We start from the raw sequence: 20,231 nt of genomic DNA on the forward strand, positions 1-20,231 counted from the left end.
GTTGTTGTGTATATTGTATATTGTTTTAAAAAAATTATTATATTTTGTACTATAAGTGTTATTTTTCGTGTGTTATCTGTTTATGTTGTCGAAAATGTTAAAATTTGATGTACATTCTTGACACACGACCTAATAACTTAAAATTTTAAATAAATTGATAATCTAACAAGTTTTAAATGTGATTATCATAATCTTGAGTAATTATTATAATTATAGATAGAAAATTGTCAACTAACAATCAGTGTTTAGAAGTTTAAATTTTAGATTTTAAATTTTAAAAAAATTATTATAATTTTATATTATATTTTGTCTAATTCACACAAAAACCTAAAATCTCTATCAAATGTAGAATAAGTAAATATTTTATTTTTATTCTAAATTTATCGAAATTAGAGGATGTTTTTGGAATATAATGGGTGAAAATGTAAATTTAAAATTAGCACAATACTTCTTTGTGTTTGGGTAACTACGAATATTATGTATAGTTTGTATGAAAATTATGGAAAATCATATGCAGTCACTGAAAATTAGAATCTATTTACATTATTATTTTAAAAAAATATATATGTTGTTCTTGATATGCATTTTTGCTCATTATGTTTCAAAAAAGTAATTCAATTTTTGTAATTTTTTTATTGGGAACAAATTCTAAGTTGGGATCTACCTATTGTTACTTGAAAAAAATAAAAATAAAATAAAATAAAATACATGTTAGTTCTCAAGCCGCATTTTTTGCCGATTATATTTCAACATTATAATCCAATTTTTATATTTTTTTATTGAAAACAAAATTATCATAATTTTCACTCAATAATAATTTTATAAATATAAATACAAATCAATTAGCTAGTCACAACCATATTAACCACAAATAACTATGGATAAACATAATTTGGTTTTAACTGAATTACTGTTTGGGTAATTTATAGTTCAATTCAGTTTGATTCGATTCAATTTAAGAATAGAGTAATTTCGAGTATTCAATTTTCGGTTTAGTCAGGGGTAATTTGTATTTCGGTTAACGGAATTATCTAAAATTTTAATTAACTAATAATTAAATATAAATTATTAAATTATATCATTTATTATTTTAATTTTTAGGCTAGGTTGAACGCTAGGTTTCATTCAGGATTCAGCCATTTCTAAATCCCAATTTCCCATTTGCCTCTTCCAGTCTTCCCTCTTCTTTACCCTCTTCCCTCTTCGGCTCTTCCCTTCCCAAGTTCGCAGTTCGCAAGTCGCAACTTCGCCGGCAGCCGGCACTCCCTGACTCCCAGTGCCAGTTCCCTTCAGCTTCAGCTTCCCTTCCCAGTTCCCTTCCCACTTCGCAGTTTGCATACAGTCGGCGACGGCGAATTCGAACCTCCTGTTCCAGATCGGCAGATCCAGTCTTCCCCTTCGGACTTCGGCTTCCACCCTCCCAACTTCGCAGCTCGCACTCTCGCAGACTCGCAGTACTCCTTCAGACCTTCCGTCCTTCAGGTTTTTCATTTTTCCGTTGTGTTCAAAGCTCAAAAGTCTTTGCAGTTTGATGTTTATTGATATTTTATAGTACCCTAAGATGAGCACAATGTGTTTGATTAAATGTATGAGAGAATATTTCCTCCTAATCATTATATTCGTGTTGATCAGTCTCCCTCTTTAAAATGGGTTTCTTTGTGTTATTTGTTTATATTTGTTTGAGTGTTCATTGAAATTGAGTTTTGTTCCTTTTTAATTTTTTTTATATTTGTGTTTTCTTACTTTTGTTGTACCCAAAGTCCAGTGCCCTGTTCTCTTCTTCTTCGGTTCTTCCCTGCTCTTACCAATAACCCTTGTTTGTGCATCATGGAAAAGTTTTTTTGTGTCGAGAATTTGTCTGATGAGCTGTCTTCATTAGTGGATGCAAAATTCTCCGAGTACAAAAGCATAAAGTAAAGGACAGAAAGAAGATAAAAGGATGGAGGATGAAATTTTTTTGAGAATTACTTAGTTGTTTTAAGGGAGAATTTCTCATAATTAGTTTTATTTTATTTGGTTAAATTAGGTTAACCGAAATACCCAACAATTTGCTTTGGTAGGGTACGGTTCGGTTAAATAGACCAATTCGTTCGGTTCAGTTATGGGGTGGAGTTAATCGAAATAATTTGGTTAATTTGATTAATTGGCCGAATTGGCCGAACCAACCGATGGCACATCTCTAGTTATTGCTAATGGATTTCTAGCCATTTTAACTAAAACCTTTACAAACTTCAACTATTTTAGTTAAATGTATTCAGATTTTGTTATTAACAAACTATGTTACTACTGGGTTATTACTAGAGAAGTAATGTAATCTGACGTAAGCCTCACTATAAATCAAATGACGCTCATTTGAAATTATAGAAAATTTGTATAATGAATATAACATTTGACAAAACTTAAATGTAATTAAGGAAAATTATTCAATACTCGAACACTAATATCGTACATGTAAATACTAGATTTTTAATAATAACATATAACAATGTAATCAATCAATAATAGTGTGCACACGTGTTACTATACATAAAAAAAATAATTGACGTTTATTTATAATGTCATCCTGCACACAAAATAAATTACAACTTTATGTGTGACAATATGTGATGCAATGTTAAATATCGTCTACTGGCGATTGTGTCATTTTTACGTACTTGCATTCAAGATTGCAAGATTAGATGGACCAAGTTAAACTTTTCAATATTTGAATTTGGGGTAAAATGCACCTATGATCACTGAATTTTTAACTAAAATGACACATTAGGCAACCTAGTTATAACATGATGAAGTATTCTCTTCCAGTGATGCTTGAATGCAGGAGGATGTGTTTCAAATAATAGTCTAACAAGGTTGTAATACTAATTCAACTGGCAAAACAGGCCCCCCTTGTTGGAATGACCAGGAATAAATGAGCCCTGCTCATATATTCATATCAAGAAACGAGACCTACTCATGTCGATGGATAAACTTTGTTCATATCAACAAATGAGTCAATACTTTTATTGATAGATAAAACATGCTCAATAGATAATGTCTGATTATATTAATAGATGGGTCTTAGCGTAATTGCAACAATCAATGAAAAAAATGGGTGAAATGAAAGCTCAACTTGATCATGAAAAAAAAAAAGAAGGAAAAATCACGGTAGAATGCTTGTTCAGTTCACAAGTAAAAGAAAAAAAAAAAAAAATGAAAGGAAAAAGGCTTGATCGGTTTGGTAAAGAAAACAAAACATAGAGGGGAGTTATGCTTGGTTTTTTGAAGCACTAGTTGTACTTTTTCTTTACGTGCATGTGTGTGTGAGAGCACTTTGTTAACTTTCCCACCGCTCATGTCTCATAAGCATATGGGTCCACTGTAGCATAATTCAACTAGACAAAAATTTGAAGCGTTGCCCTTTGATCATTATTTGAAGGGTTGAGATTCAACTGAGCATCTTTGTGTATATCTCTATCTTGCTAGTTTATTTTGTATTTTAATATTGACAAATGAACTTTGCCTTGTAGATCGGTGAACTCTACTTATATCAATTGATTTTCCTTGAATGTTTATGAAATAAAGATGTGAAATATTTGAATGTTTATGAAATAAAGATGTGACATTCAAGGAGATAATTAGCTTCAGGATTACAAAAGCTTAACAAACAAAAATGTGGGAGGGCATAAATAAGGTGAGAAAATATTTATGCATGTCATATCAAGCATGTTTATAAAAAATAAAAAATAAAAAAACAACGGTATGCTTGGCTTAGTTACATACAACCAAAAAGGATGGCTTTTCTTAGCCATGTGCCAAAAAAGATAAAAATCAAAATAAAAAGGGTATACTTGGTTCATCAATATGGCCTATTCGACTTGGTGACTAGCGTGATATGTGGCTCAACAAATCGTAGCAAGAAAAGATTGTAAAAGGCCTCAACTAACCCCTTTTCCCCCTAAAATATGGGGGTTTAATCAGGCCCAGTCGACTCAGTTGGACAAGGAGTGTTAAAGTAATTCAAAAATCATTCTTACAATTCCATTGAAAGTTGGAATACTTCCCAAGCAAAGTAATAATTTTTACTTACAAATGACTTATAGACCTTTTAAAAAAAATTTCTAGGCTCAAAAGTGGGAGACAATTGATAAGATACAACATATCTTTGAGATCAAGGGCATCTTGAGGATTAATTTAAGACATTAAAAAAAGGGTTAGTAAAACGCTCCTAAACCCCAAGTAAATGGGGTAATAAAGGTATATAATTTTTGTAACCCTTTCTCAATTAAAAGTGTAGGATTAAATATAGGGAGGGTTTAACCACTGTCAACAAAAATCATAAGGAAGATTTAAAGCATTCCACAATTATGTAGTCTCCACATTATTGTCCATTTCTTATTCCCTGGTCTTGACTCAAGCATTGAAAAAGGCCTCTCAAGACCACCGGGGATCCCCAAAGTTTTTCTTTTTCTTCTTGATTGTAGGTGATCACCATATAATGTGGGTGTGAAAAATCAAGTTTTATTTTTGACATTGACAGTAACTAAGTGAAAAAATATAGTGAGTGAGTGGGCAAAACCCCTTCCCCTATCTTAAACTTCCCAATATCAAGAAACCACCCATAAGATTGATCTTACGCATAATGGCCTCTTTTATCGTAAGTGACCATTTCTTAGAAACAAGGAAACACTCATTATAATTTGCATTAATGAGAGCTAACTTAGGCATCAAAAAGGTCCCCAAAGGCCACTCCAATCCTTTCAAGCATTCTTATCTTCCTTGGTTGTGAGACAGTGGGTGGATGCTAGTCAATCGTTAATTGGCGTGGAATCATAGTCCAGTATAGATCAATTTTTGCTTTAACAATTGTTATTATTGCATATTAAATCACATATTATATTATTATTTGGATTTGATAACAAATGTGACATATCACAGCCAAACAACCACCCACAAAATTGGGAGGAATCCTCTGCAAAGGGACTTGAACCCTGGACTTGCCCAACCTAAGTTTGGTATTATTATTTAAAATATAAAGATTACATGATTATAGACATAATAATTATAAAATATAAGGTATGAAAGATGTAGTTATAACAATATATAATAATGACAGTAAATGTAATAAGATACAATATGCATTAATGGATTTAATTATTTAATGTGATTATAAAAAAATTATTACATAATTGATAACTAAGGTTGATTGTCATTTTTATGTTTACATACATAGCAAACATAACACTACAATATGTTTTCAATTACGATTATTGTGAAGCCAAGTTAGAGAGAGGTAGAGAGAGAGAAACCTGCTATTTGTTTTCTTATTCGAGTGCTTTCCAACTCGAATTCTAATTCTTTCCTTAGTTACTAACCAAATTCTATGTAAACAATATTAATTATGTGTGCATTCAATGTTTACGTTTACCAAAGTTTAACTTATTTGACTTTGATCTCGTTAAATTTATCTAGCCTAAATATTTAATTTATTTGAATTGTAGTTCATTGAGTTGATTGAACCTACAGTTGAGCTCGAGCTCAACTCAAACTTGCTATATAATTCAAACATATAAGAGTGTTATTTGAATAAAATTCAAATTGTTTTTGAATAGTTGTTACTTGTATCTCTGTAGGTATGAAAATTGTCTCGACTGTTATCATTTAATAGTAATAAGGTTGTGATGCCAATATTTTTCAAATTAAATGTAGTTTTATTCATTATCCATTTTTCTCCTTTTAAGGGCAATTGAAATTCCAATTGGGCCTAGGTTTCTCATCAAAGGCTAGATCATCTCGCACACCAACACATTCTCAAATTAAAACATGTTTGTATTACTAGTATATTTTTGCTTGAGTTTGAAATTGGAATAAGTGGAATTAGAAGTTTCATTGCAACCATTCCAATTATTTTGATTTAAAATGGATCATTCTTCTTCGTGTACCTAGATTAATAATGTTGGAATTATAATCATTATGATAAATTGAAAAATCAATAAACTTACAATTGTACCATTTTATACATCATTGCAAAACATTTGGGTCGAGTGCGTAGTCTATAAAGTATTTTATTAAGTATTGATATATTCAAAATTATTAAGGTATATCAATCAAAGATCAAAGTCAAGGAACCACCATTACTCCATATTATAAATACCTTTAAATTATATCTAAACCTCCCTCCTTCAAATAATTAACCGTAAATACAAAATTTAATAGAAGTATGACCTCCACTACTATAAAAGGGGTACTATAAAAAGAGGCTAGCATCTCATTCTCATATATTATTTTTTATTGTTATAGTCTTATCCTCCCATAGTCCCTAACTTAGGCATCAAAGCAATCCCTTGGAGTACACCTTGAGTCTTCCAATTCTTTTTTGTTTGATTCCTTGCAGTTGGTCTTGGTCAAAGATCAGCCTATACCAGCCAATTTTTTGCAGCACTGTCTAGGGGAAATTAAGAAGATTTTTATCTTTGAACTATGGTCGTGTCACATGACTCCAAATCAAAACCTATTGTTGAGGATCAATCACCGCAATCAGTATAGTCTACATTGGTAAACATTTCATTGCAAAGTGTGCCCCTAAACAAATTCTTGACTTTTCAAAAAAAGGGTGGAAGAAATGTTTAGCATGATCATACAACTAAAAAAGGATTATGTGGAAACAACACCTAAAGGAAAGGTTGGGTTGCCACCAGAGGCAGTTATGGAAGTATCGAACCCCAGAGCTTTGGGATGCATCATATTCAACTCGTAGGAATCTTCTGAGAGAACTGCACATCAATGGGCTACGTCAAGAACTACCAAAATATGTAAACCAAAGTCTTCAGTAGCGGTAGTAGAGGAAAGGGGAGGCGCTTCTTCCTGACATGATTCCCTTTGGACCATCTTCTTCTTGGAGTAGACATTTTTTTTTTCTTCGCAATCATTTGTTTAAATTCAGCCCAATCTGTCATTAAAAAAAAAAAAGTGAGAAATATAATAATACACACACACACATATACCTTTGTCCTTTGAAAGCAGTATGAGGGATTAGAAGAAATGATCCATTTGATGAGCACCGTTGATGAAGCCCGAGGACGCCCACTTGATGAGCATAACGCAAGAGACAACAAATAAGTGAGCATGACTCGCAAAAAAATGACCCATCTGATGGGCACCGCTCATGAGGCCTGAAGACGCTCACTCGATGAGCACAATTCATGAGACAAAGTGAACACAGCTCACAAAAGATGGCTTATCTAATGAGCATCGCTCATGAGACTCAAAGATGCCAACTTGATGAGCACAACTCATGAAGCAACAAAGAAGTGAACACAACTCGCCAAAAATGACCCATGTGATGAGTACTGCTTATTAAACCCGGAGATGCCAACTTGATGAGCGTGACTCATGAGGCAACAAACAAGCGAACATGACTCACTAAAATGATCCATATGATAAGCATTGTTCATGAGGGCACATGAGGTTCAAAGGTGCTCACATGATGAGTACAACTCATGAGACAATAAAGAAGTGAGCATGACTCACAAAAAATGACCCATCTGATGAGCACTGTTTATAAGACCTAAAGATGCCCATTTGATGAGCACAACTCATGAGGAAATAAAGAAATGAACATGACTCATAAAAAATGACCCAATTGATGAGCACCGATCATGAGACTTGAAGATGCCTACTTGATCAGCACAACTCACGAGGCCACAGAAAAGTGAGCATGACTCACCAAAAATGACCCATATGATGAGTACCGCTCATGATGCCCGAAGACGTCTGATGAGCACAACTCATGAGGCAACTGATATAGCCAAAATTAATAGGGTATACAATCAAAGATCAAAGTTAAGGAACCACCATTGCTCCCTATGATAAAATACCTTTAAATTAGATCAAAACCTCCCTCATTCAAGTAATTGACCATAAATACTGAATTTAATAGAGGTATGACCTCTACTACTATAAAATGGGTACTTCAAGAGGAGGTAAGCATCTCATTCTCATATATTATTTCTTATTGTTGCAATTTTATCCTCCTACACTACTTGACTTAGGCATCGGAACAATCTTCGGAGTACATCCTAAGTCCTCTAAGCCTCTATTGTTTGATTCCTTGCAAGTGGTCACGGTCAAAAATCAATCTACATTAACCAAACAATTTTTGGCAGCAACAAGTATGTTATTAATTAAAAATATATACAATTTATTTATTTATTTTGCTAGACACAATTTGTTAATTAATTCAACTAATTCCACACCATAAGAAATTAAATATTGTAGTTATGGTTTGTGAAATTATGTTTGTTTCATTGATAAAATGCTTGTTTGAAAGAATCTGGGCATCGACATCTTGGAAATCAAGATTCTCACAAATCTAGTCGCTGGGGAAATGGGTATCATAGATCCCCTTAATCAAATGGGAAATCAATATTTGTTAACCAATTAAAATTTGTTTCCATTTGTCTTTCTGAATGTTCTTTGTCAGTGAAGCTGGCTGTTTGGTCCCTCCTGGGTTTTGGGACCTGTATTTTGCATATTGCTGCTAGATTGAAATTAAACCTGCACACAAACATTGTTTGATGCTCTGGGATTTGGAGAAATGTTTCATTTGTAGAGTTGAGCTTGTATTTTGTTTCTGTTATTGACTAATTCTATTTGAATTGAGCTTTGAATTCTGTAGGCATGGAGGAACAATTTATACTTAGAGTTCCGCCTTCTGTCTCTGAGCGCATAGACCGGCTATTGAGTGAGAATGCCTCTTCTTCTGAAGATAAATCCCTGGATTTGTCCTTTTCTGGTATCTATTTTCTCCAAGTATTGTTTTACAATTTTTTCATTTTTTACTGTTATTGTTAATATGATCTCATTGGTGCTTCTGTATATGTGCACTATAAATTTACTTTTGTTTCTGCATGAGTTTATATCTTAACGTGATTTGCAATTTATCTTTCTTAGTGCATGCAAATATTAATCACACTGAGAAGCAAGCAGTGCATCTTTGATGCATGTAAATAGTTTTTGCAATTTTTTGTTATTGTATGCAAAATTTGTAACTGCATATTATATGAAAAAGTTGTCTCTGTGTTTGCACCAGGCTGAAGCTTTTAAATCTCTCTTTATATTCTTTGCTATTTATTTATTTGTCTGTTGTTCCTTTGGTTTGGTAGGAGGATCTATTATCCTCCACCCCTTGTAAATTATTTTCTCTCTTGATAATGAATTTATTTTTCTATAAAAAATATTTATTTATTTATTAATTAAGGATAACAATATACTTTGCAGTTGACATGGTCAATTGGGGTTTTTCTCTGTCAAAAATGATGGTTTAGAAAGGTTTTGTGCTCCTTTAAAGGAGCTGGATAAGAGGGTGTTTGAAGTTGACAAATATGTTTATGATTGTGAATAGATAACCTAGAGAATGGTTTGGGGCATCTTGGAGGTCAAGGCAGGGGGATCCCTTAACAACTGTTTACTTCATGTTTTAAATTGATTGATCTTGGATGTGCAGGGTTTAGGGGTGATTAAAGGTTTAACACTTACAGTAGGTGGGAATGGGGTGGAGATGTCACACCTTAAGTTTGCTTATGATACTATTTTTTTTCCCCCCTAGAGGATAACATTGAGAAATCCATAAGGTTATTATTTTGTATAGAGCTTTTGAAAAGATTTTAGGATTAAAAATTAACATGTCTAAGAGTATGGTGGATGGCACTAATTTTGATCATAGTGATATAGAGGGGTTCAAGGCTTTGGTTGATTATCTTTCTTTAGCCATTTTTATCCTATTTAGTTTTCACCCTTTGGGTTACCCTACATCTGTGGCTTTTTGGTATCCATTGGTCAAGAGAGTGTGTAGGAGGTTGGAGGGGTTGGTAGAGGATGTTCTTATCTCTAAGAGAGAAAGCAGTGTGGGTCATTTCGGTTTGGTTCATTTTTAGACAAAACTGAAAACTGAATTGAACCATTCAATTTTCTAGTTTTATGAGAAACGAAACAAAACTAAAAATGAAATGAGGAAGAATCAACAAACTGATTTTTGAACTGTGCAGGTCAGTTCGGTTTGGTTCAGTTTTGGACAAAACTGAAGACTGAGTTTGAACCATTCAATTTTCTAGTTTTATGAGAAGCAAAACAAAACTAAAAATGAAATGAGGAAGAATCAACAAACTGATTTTTGAACTATTCGGTTATGGTTTGATTAGTTTTTTAACCAATTCAATGTTCTTCCTAGTTCCTAGTGATTTTGAGCATTTCTCCATTCAAAACTGAAAGGGAAATCTCAACATACAATTCAATCAATCTCAAGGCAAGTTATTGGGGCTTACTTGCAGAACAACCAATTTTCCCCCAATGCCATTGTTAAAGTGTTGTGAAAATTGGAAGACCTAATCACAATGATAGGTCTCTCCCTCTATTTATAATATATTCCAAGTACATAATAATGATCATAACCATGGTTGTTAGAATCTTATGATTCATGATTTGATTCATACAAATCATATCAGTTCCGTAGCAAATCGATTCAAATCTTACTAGTGAATCTTAAAAAAAATTTGAATCATTGCCGATTTTATTGATTCACCTTGTGAATCTAACAAATCGATCCAAATCTATCAATTCACACAATTCTGGAGCTGTCATATCCTGACAGACTTGACCAGTTTAAAACTCCAAAAACATTTTTTTTATTTGCTTTTATTTTTACACACTTAACTTATGTTCCTTGTCTACATCAGTTTTGTTCCAGAAAATAGGAGAAAATAGAACTTTAGGTCTTATGTTGCCTTTCAAAACCATTCTTCACTCTAAGAGGAGTATAGTATTTCGATATTGAGAAGAAGGGCGGAGTATAGTTCTTTCAGTGGTTTGTTCAATTATTATCTTTATTTTAGCTTAATTATTTTTTTTCCTTTTTAATCCGAGAATTAATATGCATGAAATATTATTTTTAATTGTTGATAAATATCAAAAGTTCAATTTTTTGTGATCTTTTCTTGATTCCTTCCTTAAACAGCATAAAGTTCATTTTTTTATTAACATTTCCTAACTCATTCCTTATTTTTCATTTGTTTAAGGAAAGCATACACATGAATATGATTTTTTTAATGTCAAAATTAAATGTATCTTACTATTTTGCTTGTTGTTCATATATCAATGTATGCATTCCATCTAGAATTGGTTTTGAAAATTTTGTACCGAATCTTATGATTCGATTCGATTCTCAATTCTCAATTCCCAAATTTGGAATTTTAATTCATGATTTGAATCTCGATTTGACAACTATGTGCATAATACCCTCACCAACTCTTAATTACTTGCGTAGTGAATATTACTAGTTGACCAATAACCAATAACCTTTACCACTCAAGCTGGAGCATAGATATCACATGCTCCTAACATGTATTGATTAACTTGAGCAATGAGCACCCCCTAAAGTTTTAGCGAACGTCAAGAAGTTGGTGTTCATACTTCACCATGAGTGGTTTCGATGTGCTTTTGCACAACTTTGTCTTGGACAAAATGACATTCATCTTCGATAATCAATATCCTTCATTCTCTTGTGGAAGATTGGATCAGAGGCAATGTAAATGGTAGCTTATTTATCACACATCAACTCCATCAACTGAGATTGTAGGAAACCAAGTTCTTCAAACACGTTTTTTTAGACAAACCAACTAACGTGTAGTGCATAACATTGCGTTATATTTAGACTTGGCACTCAATTGGGCCGCAACAGTTTGTTTTTTACTCTTCCAAGAAACGAGATTACCAACAAATACATGATGCCTGGTTGTGGATCACCTATCACAGGGTGGCTTAGCGCAATGTGCATCTGTATAACCATGAATGCAGTTGCGATGCGGATTCTAATACAAAAGATCTCTTCCGTTGCACCTTTGAGATACTGCAAGATACAAATGCAGCAACATTTTCTGGGAGAATTTAGGAAATAACTCACAACACTTTCTGCAAAAGATAAGTTTGATTGCAGTTAGCAACAAATCACCAGCATCTGGTAATAATTTGCAGATCTGGTCCATAGGTGTATAGCGTTCTTGGATTCCAACAACATAGTCTCATCTAAAAGACCTAGAATATGCTTTCTTTGTGACAAGACATCCCTGCATGAAATCTGCTTGCTTTTGTACCCAAGAAATATTTTTGTGGCCCAAGTCTTTGGTGTGAAACTTACTTTGGAGAAACTGCTTCAGACTCTAGAGTGATGGTCCTAAGAACCCTAAAACCTTGAAGTCATCATCGTGATGATGTACAATATTGCGAATGCTCTCCATCAAAATTAACACACTCTTCACCAAAATCATTGCTGAAAACATATCTTGCCACTGTCTCTTGTGTCAACAATGCTCCAGAGCTCCTTTTGAAAAACTAACTTCATAATTGCATTCAGAGGTACTAATTAGCTTACCCCTTAAATTTTATATCGGCTGCCGATGCTTGCACTCTAACTTGCTGGTCACCTTCTGGTAGGGCAATGCCATGCACTGATGCATGACGAGTTTTCTGGAAAAGTTCTTCACTCCAATTTGGTTTGGATGGTCTTGGTTGTCTGGGGCTATAGAACATGTTTTTGAAGCAAAAAAAGGCTTGTGGGTGCTCTTGTGTTTGTTTATAGGTTAGAATTGTTTGATCTTGGATGATTTTGTTTGCTCATTACTATCTTATGTGAATGTTTTGCATCTCTGCTAAGGTGGCATTTATTGATTATGTGTGATTGACACTTGTCTAAAGCATGTGTTGCTATCCAGTATATCTCAGTGATGGAATCGATGAACCCCAAGTCTTGTTTCCTCTATGTTGTCACAAATTACAACTAAAAATCTATTTGGTGACAACTACTTGTAGTGGTTCAAGCCAGTCAAGATCTTGACCAGCCTAGGCAAGCTCAAACACCTTCTTTAGGCGTCGATTGTTTCCTTATTGTGCAACCCAATGACCCTTCAAACTGCTAGAAGGTGTATGCACCTTGATATGTCTTAAGGAGATACAAGATTATGCTAAAGTGTTGTATTCTAGTAATTTGACTTGTATATATGGTTTGTTGTCAGTGTATTTTCAACTAAAACAACAGGAAAACAAGTGTCACTGAGCACTTTGTAAAGATGAAGCGAACTAATGAGGAACCAGCATTGTCCAACTCATAGTAGTACATGTCTATTAGATGCCAAGACAGAGGGAGCATATGATTGTTCTTTGGGTCCAAGCTTGATTGAAGCCTAAGTTTGAAACAGTCCAATTTTAGATTCTTGGTAATACAGAGTTGCCTTCTTTAGCTGCTGTTTACCCGCTTGTACTTTGTACTTCTTCTGGCACTCATTCTGTGCCCTTGGTCTGCATGTCCTGGTTTCTGGTTCTGAAAAGTTTGTTTTTGCCGCGCAAAGTAGTTCTAGGGGCATTTAAGTAATCATGGAGGAAGGGATAGACGTGGGAAAGGCAGGGGTGTGGGATTCTATTGAGTGGTGTTGGCATCTCTCATGGTAGACTTCCACAAGTAGTCAATGCAGCCACCACAGATTCTACCTCTACTAGTTGAGCCACTGGAGATCAGCATACCATATCTGTCTCATTTGAAGAGTATATAAAGTTCTCGATCTTTCAACTACACCCCTTGATCGGATGGGTTACCGTACAGTTTGTGTGTCATCCAGAATCTTTCCCACTAGTTTTTTGTGTCATAGATTCCATTGTCCCGATCATATGACAGGTACAACCAATATATTTTCTGCCCTGCAGTTCAACTTACCTCGTGTTAGTCTTGCCAATGGGTCTATTACTACATTTAGGGGAATAGGGAGAGTTAACCCTACTTCATCCATCTCTTTTCTTTTGCTCTGTATTCCTTCACTTTTAATCTCATGTCTGTTAGCAAGATGACAAAATCAATGAATTGTTCCATAGCATTTTTCTCATTCTATTGTCATTTGGGATTTGAAGATGCAGAAGATGATTGGTGGAGGACATGTGGTTAGTGGACTTCTCTACTTTTGAGTCATTGTCTCCTTCTACTACTTTTACTGCTGTTGCCACACTGCTTCAAATCCATTTCATCTTGGTCATCCTTAGTTGGAGAAGACTAGTTTGTGGCTTTGGTTGTGTGTCAGTTTGGAGTGTGAATCTTGTTAGTTAGGAAAGCATCATCATGATGCATTTGCTTCTTGAGTCAATACATAGGTTGTTATCGCTAGCTTCTTATGGTGTTTGGTGTCCTAGTCATGTCAAAAGTTGAGGTTCTACCCAAAAGTGGCTTGGCCTTATTTAATAAAAGACTGTTCCAAGTTATTTAATATGTTTGGTGCCTTTTGTTCCAAAATAACGACTTAGTTAAATTTACCTACCTACCAACTATTTCGTAGTGAGAATGCCGAAGGATGCTTTAGCACCCAACTCAGTACCTATACGACTAGATCTAGAATGATTCTTTACTCATCTTGTGCCCACATTCCCCAACAAAATGGGGTTGTAGAGTGGAAAAATATGCATATTCTTGAAGTCACTTGTACCTTGTTGTATCAAATGAATATACTCAAAGTTTATGGCCTGATGTGCTCATTGCTTGCTCCCTTATCAACAGAATGCCATCCTCTGTCCTTGGTGATGTGATAGCTAATCTTGTTCTCCTTCATGCAGCTCCATTGTTCCCACTGCCTCCTTGTATATTTGGATGAGTCCCCATTATTAGCTCCAGGGTAGGTAATTTGGATCCTTGTGTCGTTCCTTTATCTCTGATGATGTTACCTTCTTTGAGGCTACCCCATATTAGTATTGACTACTAGAGTTTTGCCGATCATGATATGTCCTTTCCTTTGCCTAGTTGTCTTCTAAGTTTTCATCTTGGTTGAACCCTCTAGTCACTTGGATATATACTCAAAGTTTTATGGCCTGATGTGCTCAGTGCTTGCTCCCTTATCAACAGAATACCATCCTCTGTCCTTAGTGATGAGATAGCTAATCTTGTTCTCCTTCACGCAGCTCCATTGTTCCCACTGCCTCCTTGTATATTTGGATGAGCCCTATGTCCATTATTAGCTCCAGGGTAGGTAATTTGGATTCTTGTGTTGTTCCTTTATCTCTAATGATGTTAACTTATTTGAGGCTACACCATATTACTATTGACTACTAGAGTTTTGCCGATCATGATATGTCCTTTCCTTTGCCTAGTCATCTTCTAAGTTTTCATCTTGGTTGAACCCTCTAGCACTTGGATCATCTAATCTGCAAGCGCACATGTGACAAAGGAGGAGAGATTCCTCTAGATCCTAATGTCACTCCTTTGGATTCCTCGTGTGGTGATAGTCTCCTGTGATATTGATTATTGACCTACTTATTGTTGTTTGGAAAGGTTAACACACATGTACCCAATATCCAATTTCTAACTTTGTTATGATTTTTTCACCTTTGTAATATTTTTTTATTGCTATGTCATTTGTTTCCCTTTCCAAGTATGTGTTAGAAGCCTTATCCCTCTTTGGGTGGAGAGCTACAATGGAGGAAGTGATGTGCCACTTCCTGCTTGTAAGTCTGGTTTTGTTGTTATTGGGCGTATATTGTGAAGGTCGATCTTGTTGGTTCTGTGCCTCGCCTTGTTGCCCAAGGCTATAGTCATATCTATGGTTTAGACTACAAGTTCTTCTTGGTTGCCAAAATTACACAGTTCGTTTGTTTCTCTCTCATTGGCCATTGCATCAGTTAGATGTGAAGAATGCTTTCTTCCATTGGGATCTTAAGGAGGTCACTATGGAGCAACCACATGAGCTTGTTGTTCAAGAGGAGTGAAGCTGGTCTCAAGGAGTCTCCTCAAGCATGGTTTGGCAGATTCAGTGCTATAGTACTTGATTTTGGCCTTTAGAGATGTGTGATAGCTCACTTTTTATTCTACCACCATACTACTGTTGGAAGGATTTCGCTGGTTGTCTACGTGAATGATATTGTTATACTACTTATGATAGCTGGGGTATGCAACTAAAGGTTTGGAACCATTGAAACGCTTCTCAGGCATTAGAAGTATTGAGATCTCATATGGGAATTGTCCTGTAAGTATGTTATAGATCTTTCGGAGGAGACTGGATTTTGGCTTGAATAAATGAGCCAAGCCTGAACGTGACGACTTTGCTTATTTTAGCTCGTGAGTAGCTCTATTACAAGCTTGGTTGGTTTGATAATAGACTTGTTCGTGGGCTTGGATTAGGCTTAGATAGTGGGCTTGTTTAGTCTTAAAAGGCGTGGGCTGCTGGGCATGGGCTTGTTTTGCTCAATTTCAGCTGATGTGTAACTTATGAAACAAATCAAACAAAAACCCTAGTTTCAGTTCTCTTCTCATATAGTCATTCTGCTTCTTCCAGCTCCTCTTCCCCCCCTGGCTCTTCAATCTTGCATCTCCTTGTTGCTCTCCCTGCTCCTCTTGGCAATTCCTGCATGTTGCGGTCTCGTCTCAGGCTCTCGTCTCCCCTCTCGTCTCTGCAACTGGTGAGTTTATAGAATGCATTTCAGATTGCTTTAGTATAATAGCCCAAAGTTAGATTCCCTCTCATCACTCGTTACTTAGATGTTGCTATTTCAGATTTATATTAGATATTTAATGCTTTTTCAATGGATGAATAAGAAAAGCGGAATGGCTGCTGCCCACCCAAAATGCTGCCTGATTGCTTCAAACTTGATGGCAACTTCATGCTACACTATACACACATAAACATAGTGTAGTCTGCCTATCCAAACTTGAACATGTTAAGGCTTGGCTTGGCTCTGCTCATTTGCTGCCTTAGTTGAGCCACCCTCCGACAGAAGATCCACAACCTGACATTGTGTTTTGTTGGTGCTAACTTGGCATCCTTAGAACCAAGCTTTGGTTGCACAGTCGAGCCGATTCCTATATGACATCTGAATTGATTTGGCTGAAGAACATGTTAGAAGAAATTTGTTTTCCACAGTCGTGGCCTATGGAGTTGATTTGTGATAAGCAGGTAGTTATTTCATATTGTCTCCAATCTGGGTTTTCATGTGAGGACAAAATTTACTGGGGTTGATTGTCATTTTGTTCAGGAGGAACTTGTGCAGAAGCTCATTACAACCTCTCACTTTAAGTGAGAATATCAGCTAGCCGATTCACTTACCAGACCTTTAGGGATGCCCGGGTAGAGATCATTTGTAACAAGCTAGGAGGATGTGATATCTATGTTCCAGCTTGAGGGGGGAGTGATACTGGTTTCTTAGTGTGTTGTTGTTGTTCGTTAGTGTGAGTTGATAAGGGTATGATGGTCACATTATAATGTACATGATATATTATAAAGAGATAGGGAGACCTATCGGTAAGTTGGTTCTCACATTTCAACAAATTCTTTTATTCTCTTCTTCTCTCTGTGATATCTGATTTCCTCTTGTCATGGTTGAATGACCAAATTACCCAGTTTGATTTGCTGTTAACAATTATTTTGTTTTTTGGCACAATAATTTTTATATATTCAGGATATTGAACTTGAATATGTTGCAGAGGATGGGAGGAGTGGTACATTCGTCATTGGCAATGATCATTTTCCAGCAGCCCTCTTGGATCTTCCTTGCATTGTGGAGTCGTACAAAACATATGATGATAATGTGCTAATTAAAACTGCTGACATTGGTCAAGTAGGACACTGCAATGATATTAATGTTCCTAAGAATAGAAAGTGAGCACCTCTAAAAACTTTTGGTTTTTAACAGATGATTATGGTAAGAGAAGAAGGTGATGCTGCTCCAGATGATGTGGAGTATAGACATGGCCTTACTCCTCCCATGAGGGATGCTCGGAAACGCAGATTTCGTAGGGAGCCAGATCTAAATGTACAGATACTTTATCAGACGTAATTTATATATTTTTTTAATGAAAAAATGCCAACTTGGTGCAACAGAGAGAGAATTTTTTATTTTATGTTATTTATCTTTCAACAAATGAGCATGTGTAGGAGGAAACGAATGAGGGATGCCACTATCATGTTTTTTCCCTTTTTGTCTAGATTTATTGTACTGGCTGTGATTTTCTAACCCCTCCTTTTTTTGGCAGCCTGAGCTTGTGCGGCGTGTTGAGAAAGATCTTTCAAATATAATGGCTGGTGGAACAGCTGAAAATGTTGATATCCTTGCATGTTATATTAGTAACTCTACTTTTGCTATTACCCTTTCAGATCACAATGGCAAACTTGGCAACTGGTTAAATAATTTGCTGCAAGATTTTATTGGCTTCTCAAAGATTCATTATCTGAACTCTTTTTTTTTTTTTTTTGGGGGGGGTGGTGTGGTTGTGCTTTTGTTTAGTGCTCGATCATGTGAAAACAGAAGTAATTGTATCCTTGTGTGATTGATACAAGCACACGTCTTTATCACAAGCCTTTCTGCTTAGCATAACGGCTACTTTGGCATTTAGGGCCCAGATTATATTAGATAATGCCCAAATTATATTAGACCCTGATTGTTCCTTAACCGAGTAGCTCACATGTTGAAGCAGTTGAACAAGAGGAAGATGGTGATGAAAATGCTCGTAATGTGAATAAGAAAGCTGTGCCTGCACCTGCGCCAAAGCCTAAGGTTCCTGAAGCTGAAACTAATGCTGGGGAACCCGACAGAAGTGATTCCGACGAGTCTGATGATTCAATATAACACCTGCAGAACTTGAAATTTGACATCAACCAGATGGGTGTTTTCCACTGTAATGGTGGCATGAAGGTAGTGTGAGGCACTCTAGATTCCAGTCTCTTCCAATGTGTCTTGTATCAATTTAATTGCTGTCCTGTATTTATGGTGGGAATGTATTCCATTTGACGTGTTTTGTTATATTTCAGTTGTAAATTTGCTCGTATAAGCCTTAACACCAAGTCTTACACGCCTCGTTCTCTTGATCTCCTTGTTTTCATATATATATATATATGTTCTATTGATCACGAGAAAACTTTGGAGAGAAATGAGAAGTTGAAATCCCTGGCATGGGTTGCAGCAGGTTCCAACTGCCTTGAAATTGGATTTGTATAAATTTGAATGAAATTTAAATAATATTGGATTGCATTCAAACTCCCAATGTATGTTATGGTAGCTCTATGTTGGACTCTTGCCAATATGCTTGTGGAAGTGTTGCAATCCCCTAACATTACATAAGGAAGATCCTAGCTAATCTAAAGCTTGTCAGGAAACATCTTTGGATAACATAACTGAGAGTTCAGGATAAAGTGGGATGATATCGTTTGGATCGGAGTTGGGGTAGTAGTTATGAAATCTTAATAGAGATGGATCGTGGTTTGATCGAGATTGCTATATTATGGCTTTAGGCCATTAGAAGAGGCACGACCCTTTGGCCTATCATAATAATAAATGGGGAGCTTAAATAAGGTCCTGGTGTTAAAACTCACATTTCAGTATGCAACTGTGACATGGAATTATAAAAACTGTTGTGTACTTGAATACACACACGTGTGAAAAGAATGTAAGGTATAAATGAAATTGAATTCAATTATTCGACTGTTTTTAATAATTCAGATAATGTGACATCTAAGTGTGTATTTTGTAAGAGAGTGAGTGTAGGAGAGACATATAGTGTGGTTTTGTGGCGCTATTAGACCCAATCCTAAACCCTAAAAGAGAGAAATCATTTCGGATTCTCTATCCAAGTTTATTAAATTTGATCCACTTAATCATTTTTTAAGAATTCACATGATGTCACACTAATTGAGTTGTAAAGCAAGTAAGTGTTCGAAAGATATAGCTGTAAAATTTTTGACTCTGCAAACTTCCGTAAGAGCCCCATTCTAGAAGGTCTTCATTTTAAAAAGTGCTAAATTTTCATATGCTCGAAAGTGAATCGAACTCTACTAGTAAAAAGTAGATACAAGATTACTCAAACAATCTTTATATATATATATATATAAATTTTTTTAAGTTCACAAAATTGCATAAGAAACACATTTTCAAAGTGGATCGAATTCCATTATTAAAAAGCAGGCACAAAATTGCTAGAACAATCTTCGTTCCCTCTCTTAAAAAGAGAGGTAATGTGGCAGCATCCATTTTGAAAGCCATTCTTCTACATCTGATCCACATGGTTAACGTAATTTTTTCTAGTAGTAAATAAACTTAGACGATTACTTTGGAGACATAAATTGGTAGGGCATGAGGAATATAATAATGGAGATCATAACCAACTCCAATGGGGGGTGGCTGGCGTTGTTTTCATTAATTTAAGCTATTTTCATTATTCAAGATCAGGTAGATGCCAGCTTGCT

General features: G+C 35.3%; 1 protein-coding gene across 2 annotated transcripts; it reads left to right on the forward strand.

Annotated features, from left to right (window-relative positions):
* The first annotated feature begins 1,105 nt into the window (after window positions 1–1,105).
* LOC131149747 (transcription initiation factor TFIID subunit 7) lies at window positions 1,106–18,899 on the forward strand. 2 transcript variants are annotated; one of them, XM_058100466.1, is made up of 6 exons: window positions 1,134–1,482; window positions 8,654–8,770; window positions 17,477–17,610; window positions 17,686–17,805; window positions 18,026–18,111; window positions 18,450–18,899. In XM_058100466.1, exons 2-6 carry the CDS (start codon window positions 8,656–8,658, stop codon window positions 18,616–18,618), a joined length of 624 nt encoding a protein of 207 aa, XP_057956449.1. In that variant the 5' UTR covers window positions 1,134–1,482; window positions 8,654–8,655; the 3' UTR covers window positions 18,619–18,899. The 2 variants fall into 2 exon arrangements, with proteins under 2 accessions (XP_057956448.1, XP_057956449.1); XM_058100465.1 differs by having other exon boundaries at window positions 1,106–1,482; window positions 18,026–18,899.
* Window positions 18,900–20,231: the final 1,332 nt, after the last annotated feature.

Source organism: Malania oleifera, chromosome 2, assembly GCF_029873635.1.
Source record: "Malania oleifera isolate guangnan ecotype guangnan chromosome 2, ASM2987363v1, whole genome shotgun sequence".
Lineage (NCBI taxonomy): Eukaryota > Viridiplantae > Streptophyta > Magnoliopsida > Santalales > Ximeniaceae > Malania > Malania oleifera.

Excerpts from the sequence above, each read along its gene's own strand:
- LOC131149747 (XM_058100465.1), top strand. The coding sequence starts at position 8,656 with ATGGAGGAACAATTTATACTTAGAGTTCCGCCTTCTGTCTCTGAGCGC. Across the intron at positions 8,771-17,476 it reads CCTGGATTTGTCCTTTTCTG|AGGATGGGAGGAGTGGTACA; the intron begins GTATCTATTTTC and ends AATATGTTGCAG. Across the intron at positions 17,806-18,025 it reads GTAGGGAGCCAGATCTAAAT|CCTGAGCTTGTGCGGCGTGT; the intron begins GTACAGATACTT and ends TTTTTTTGGCAG.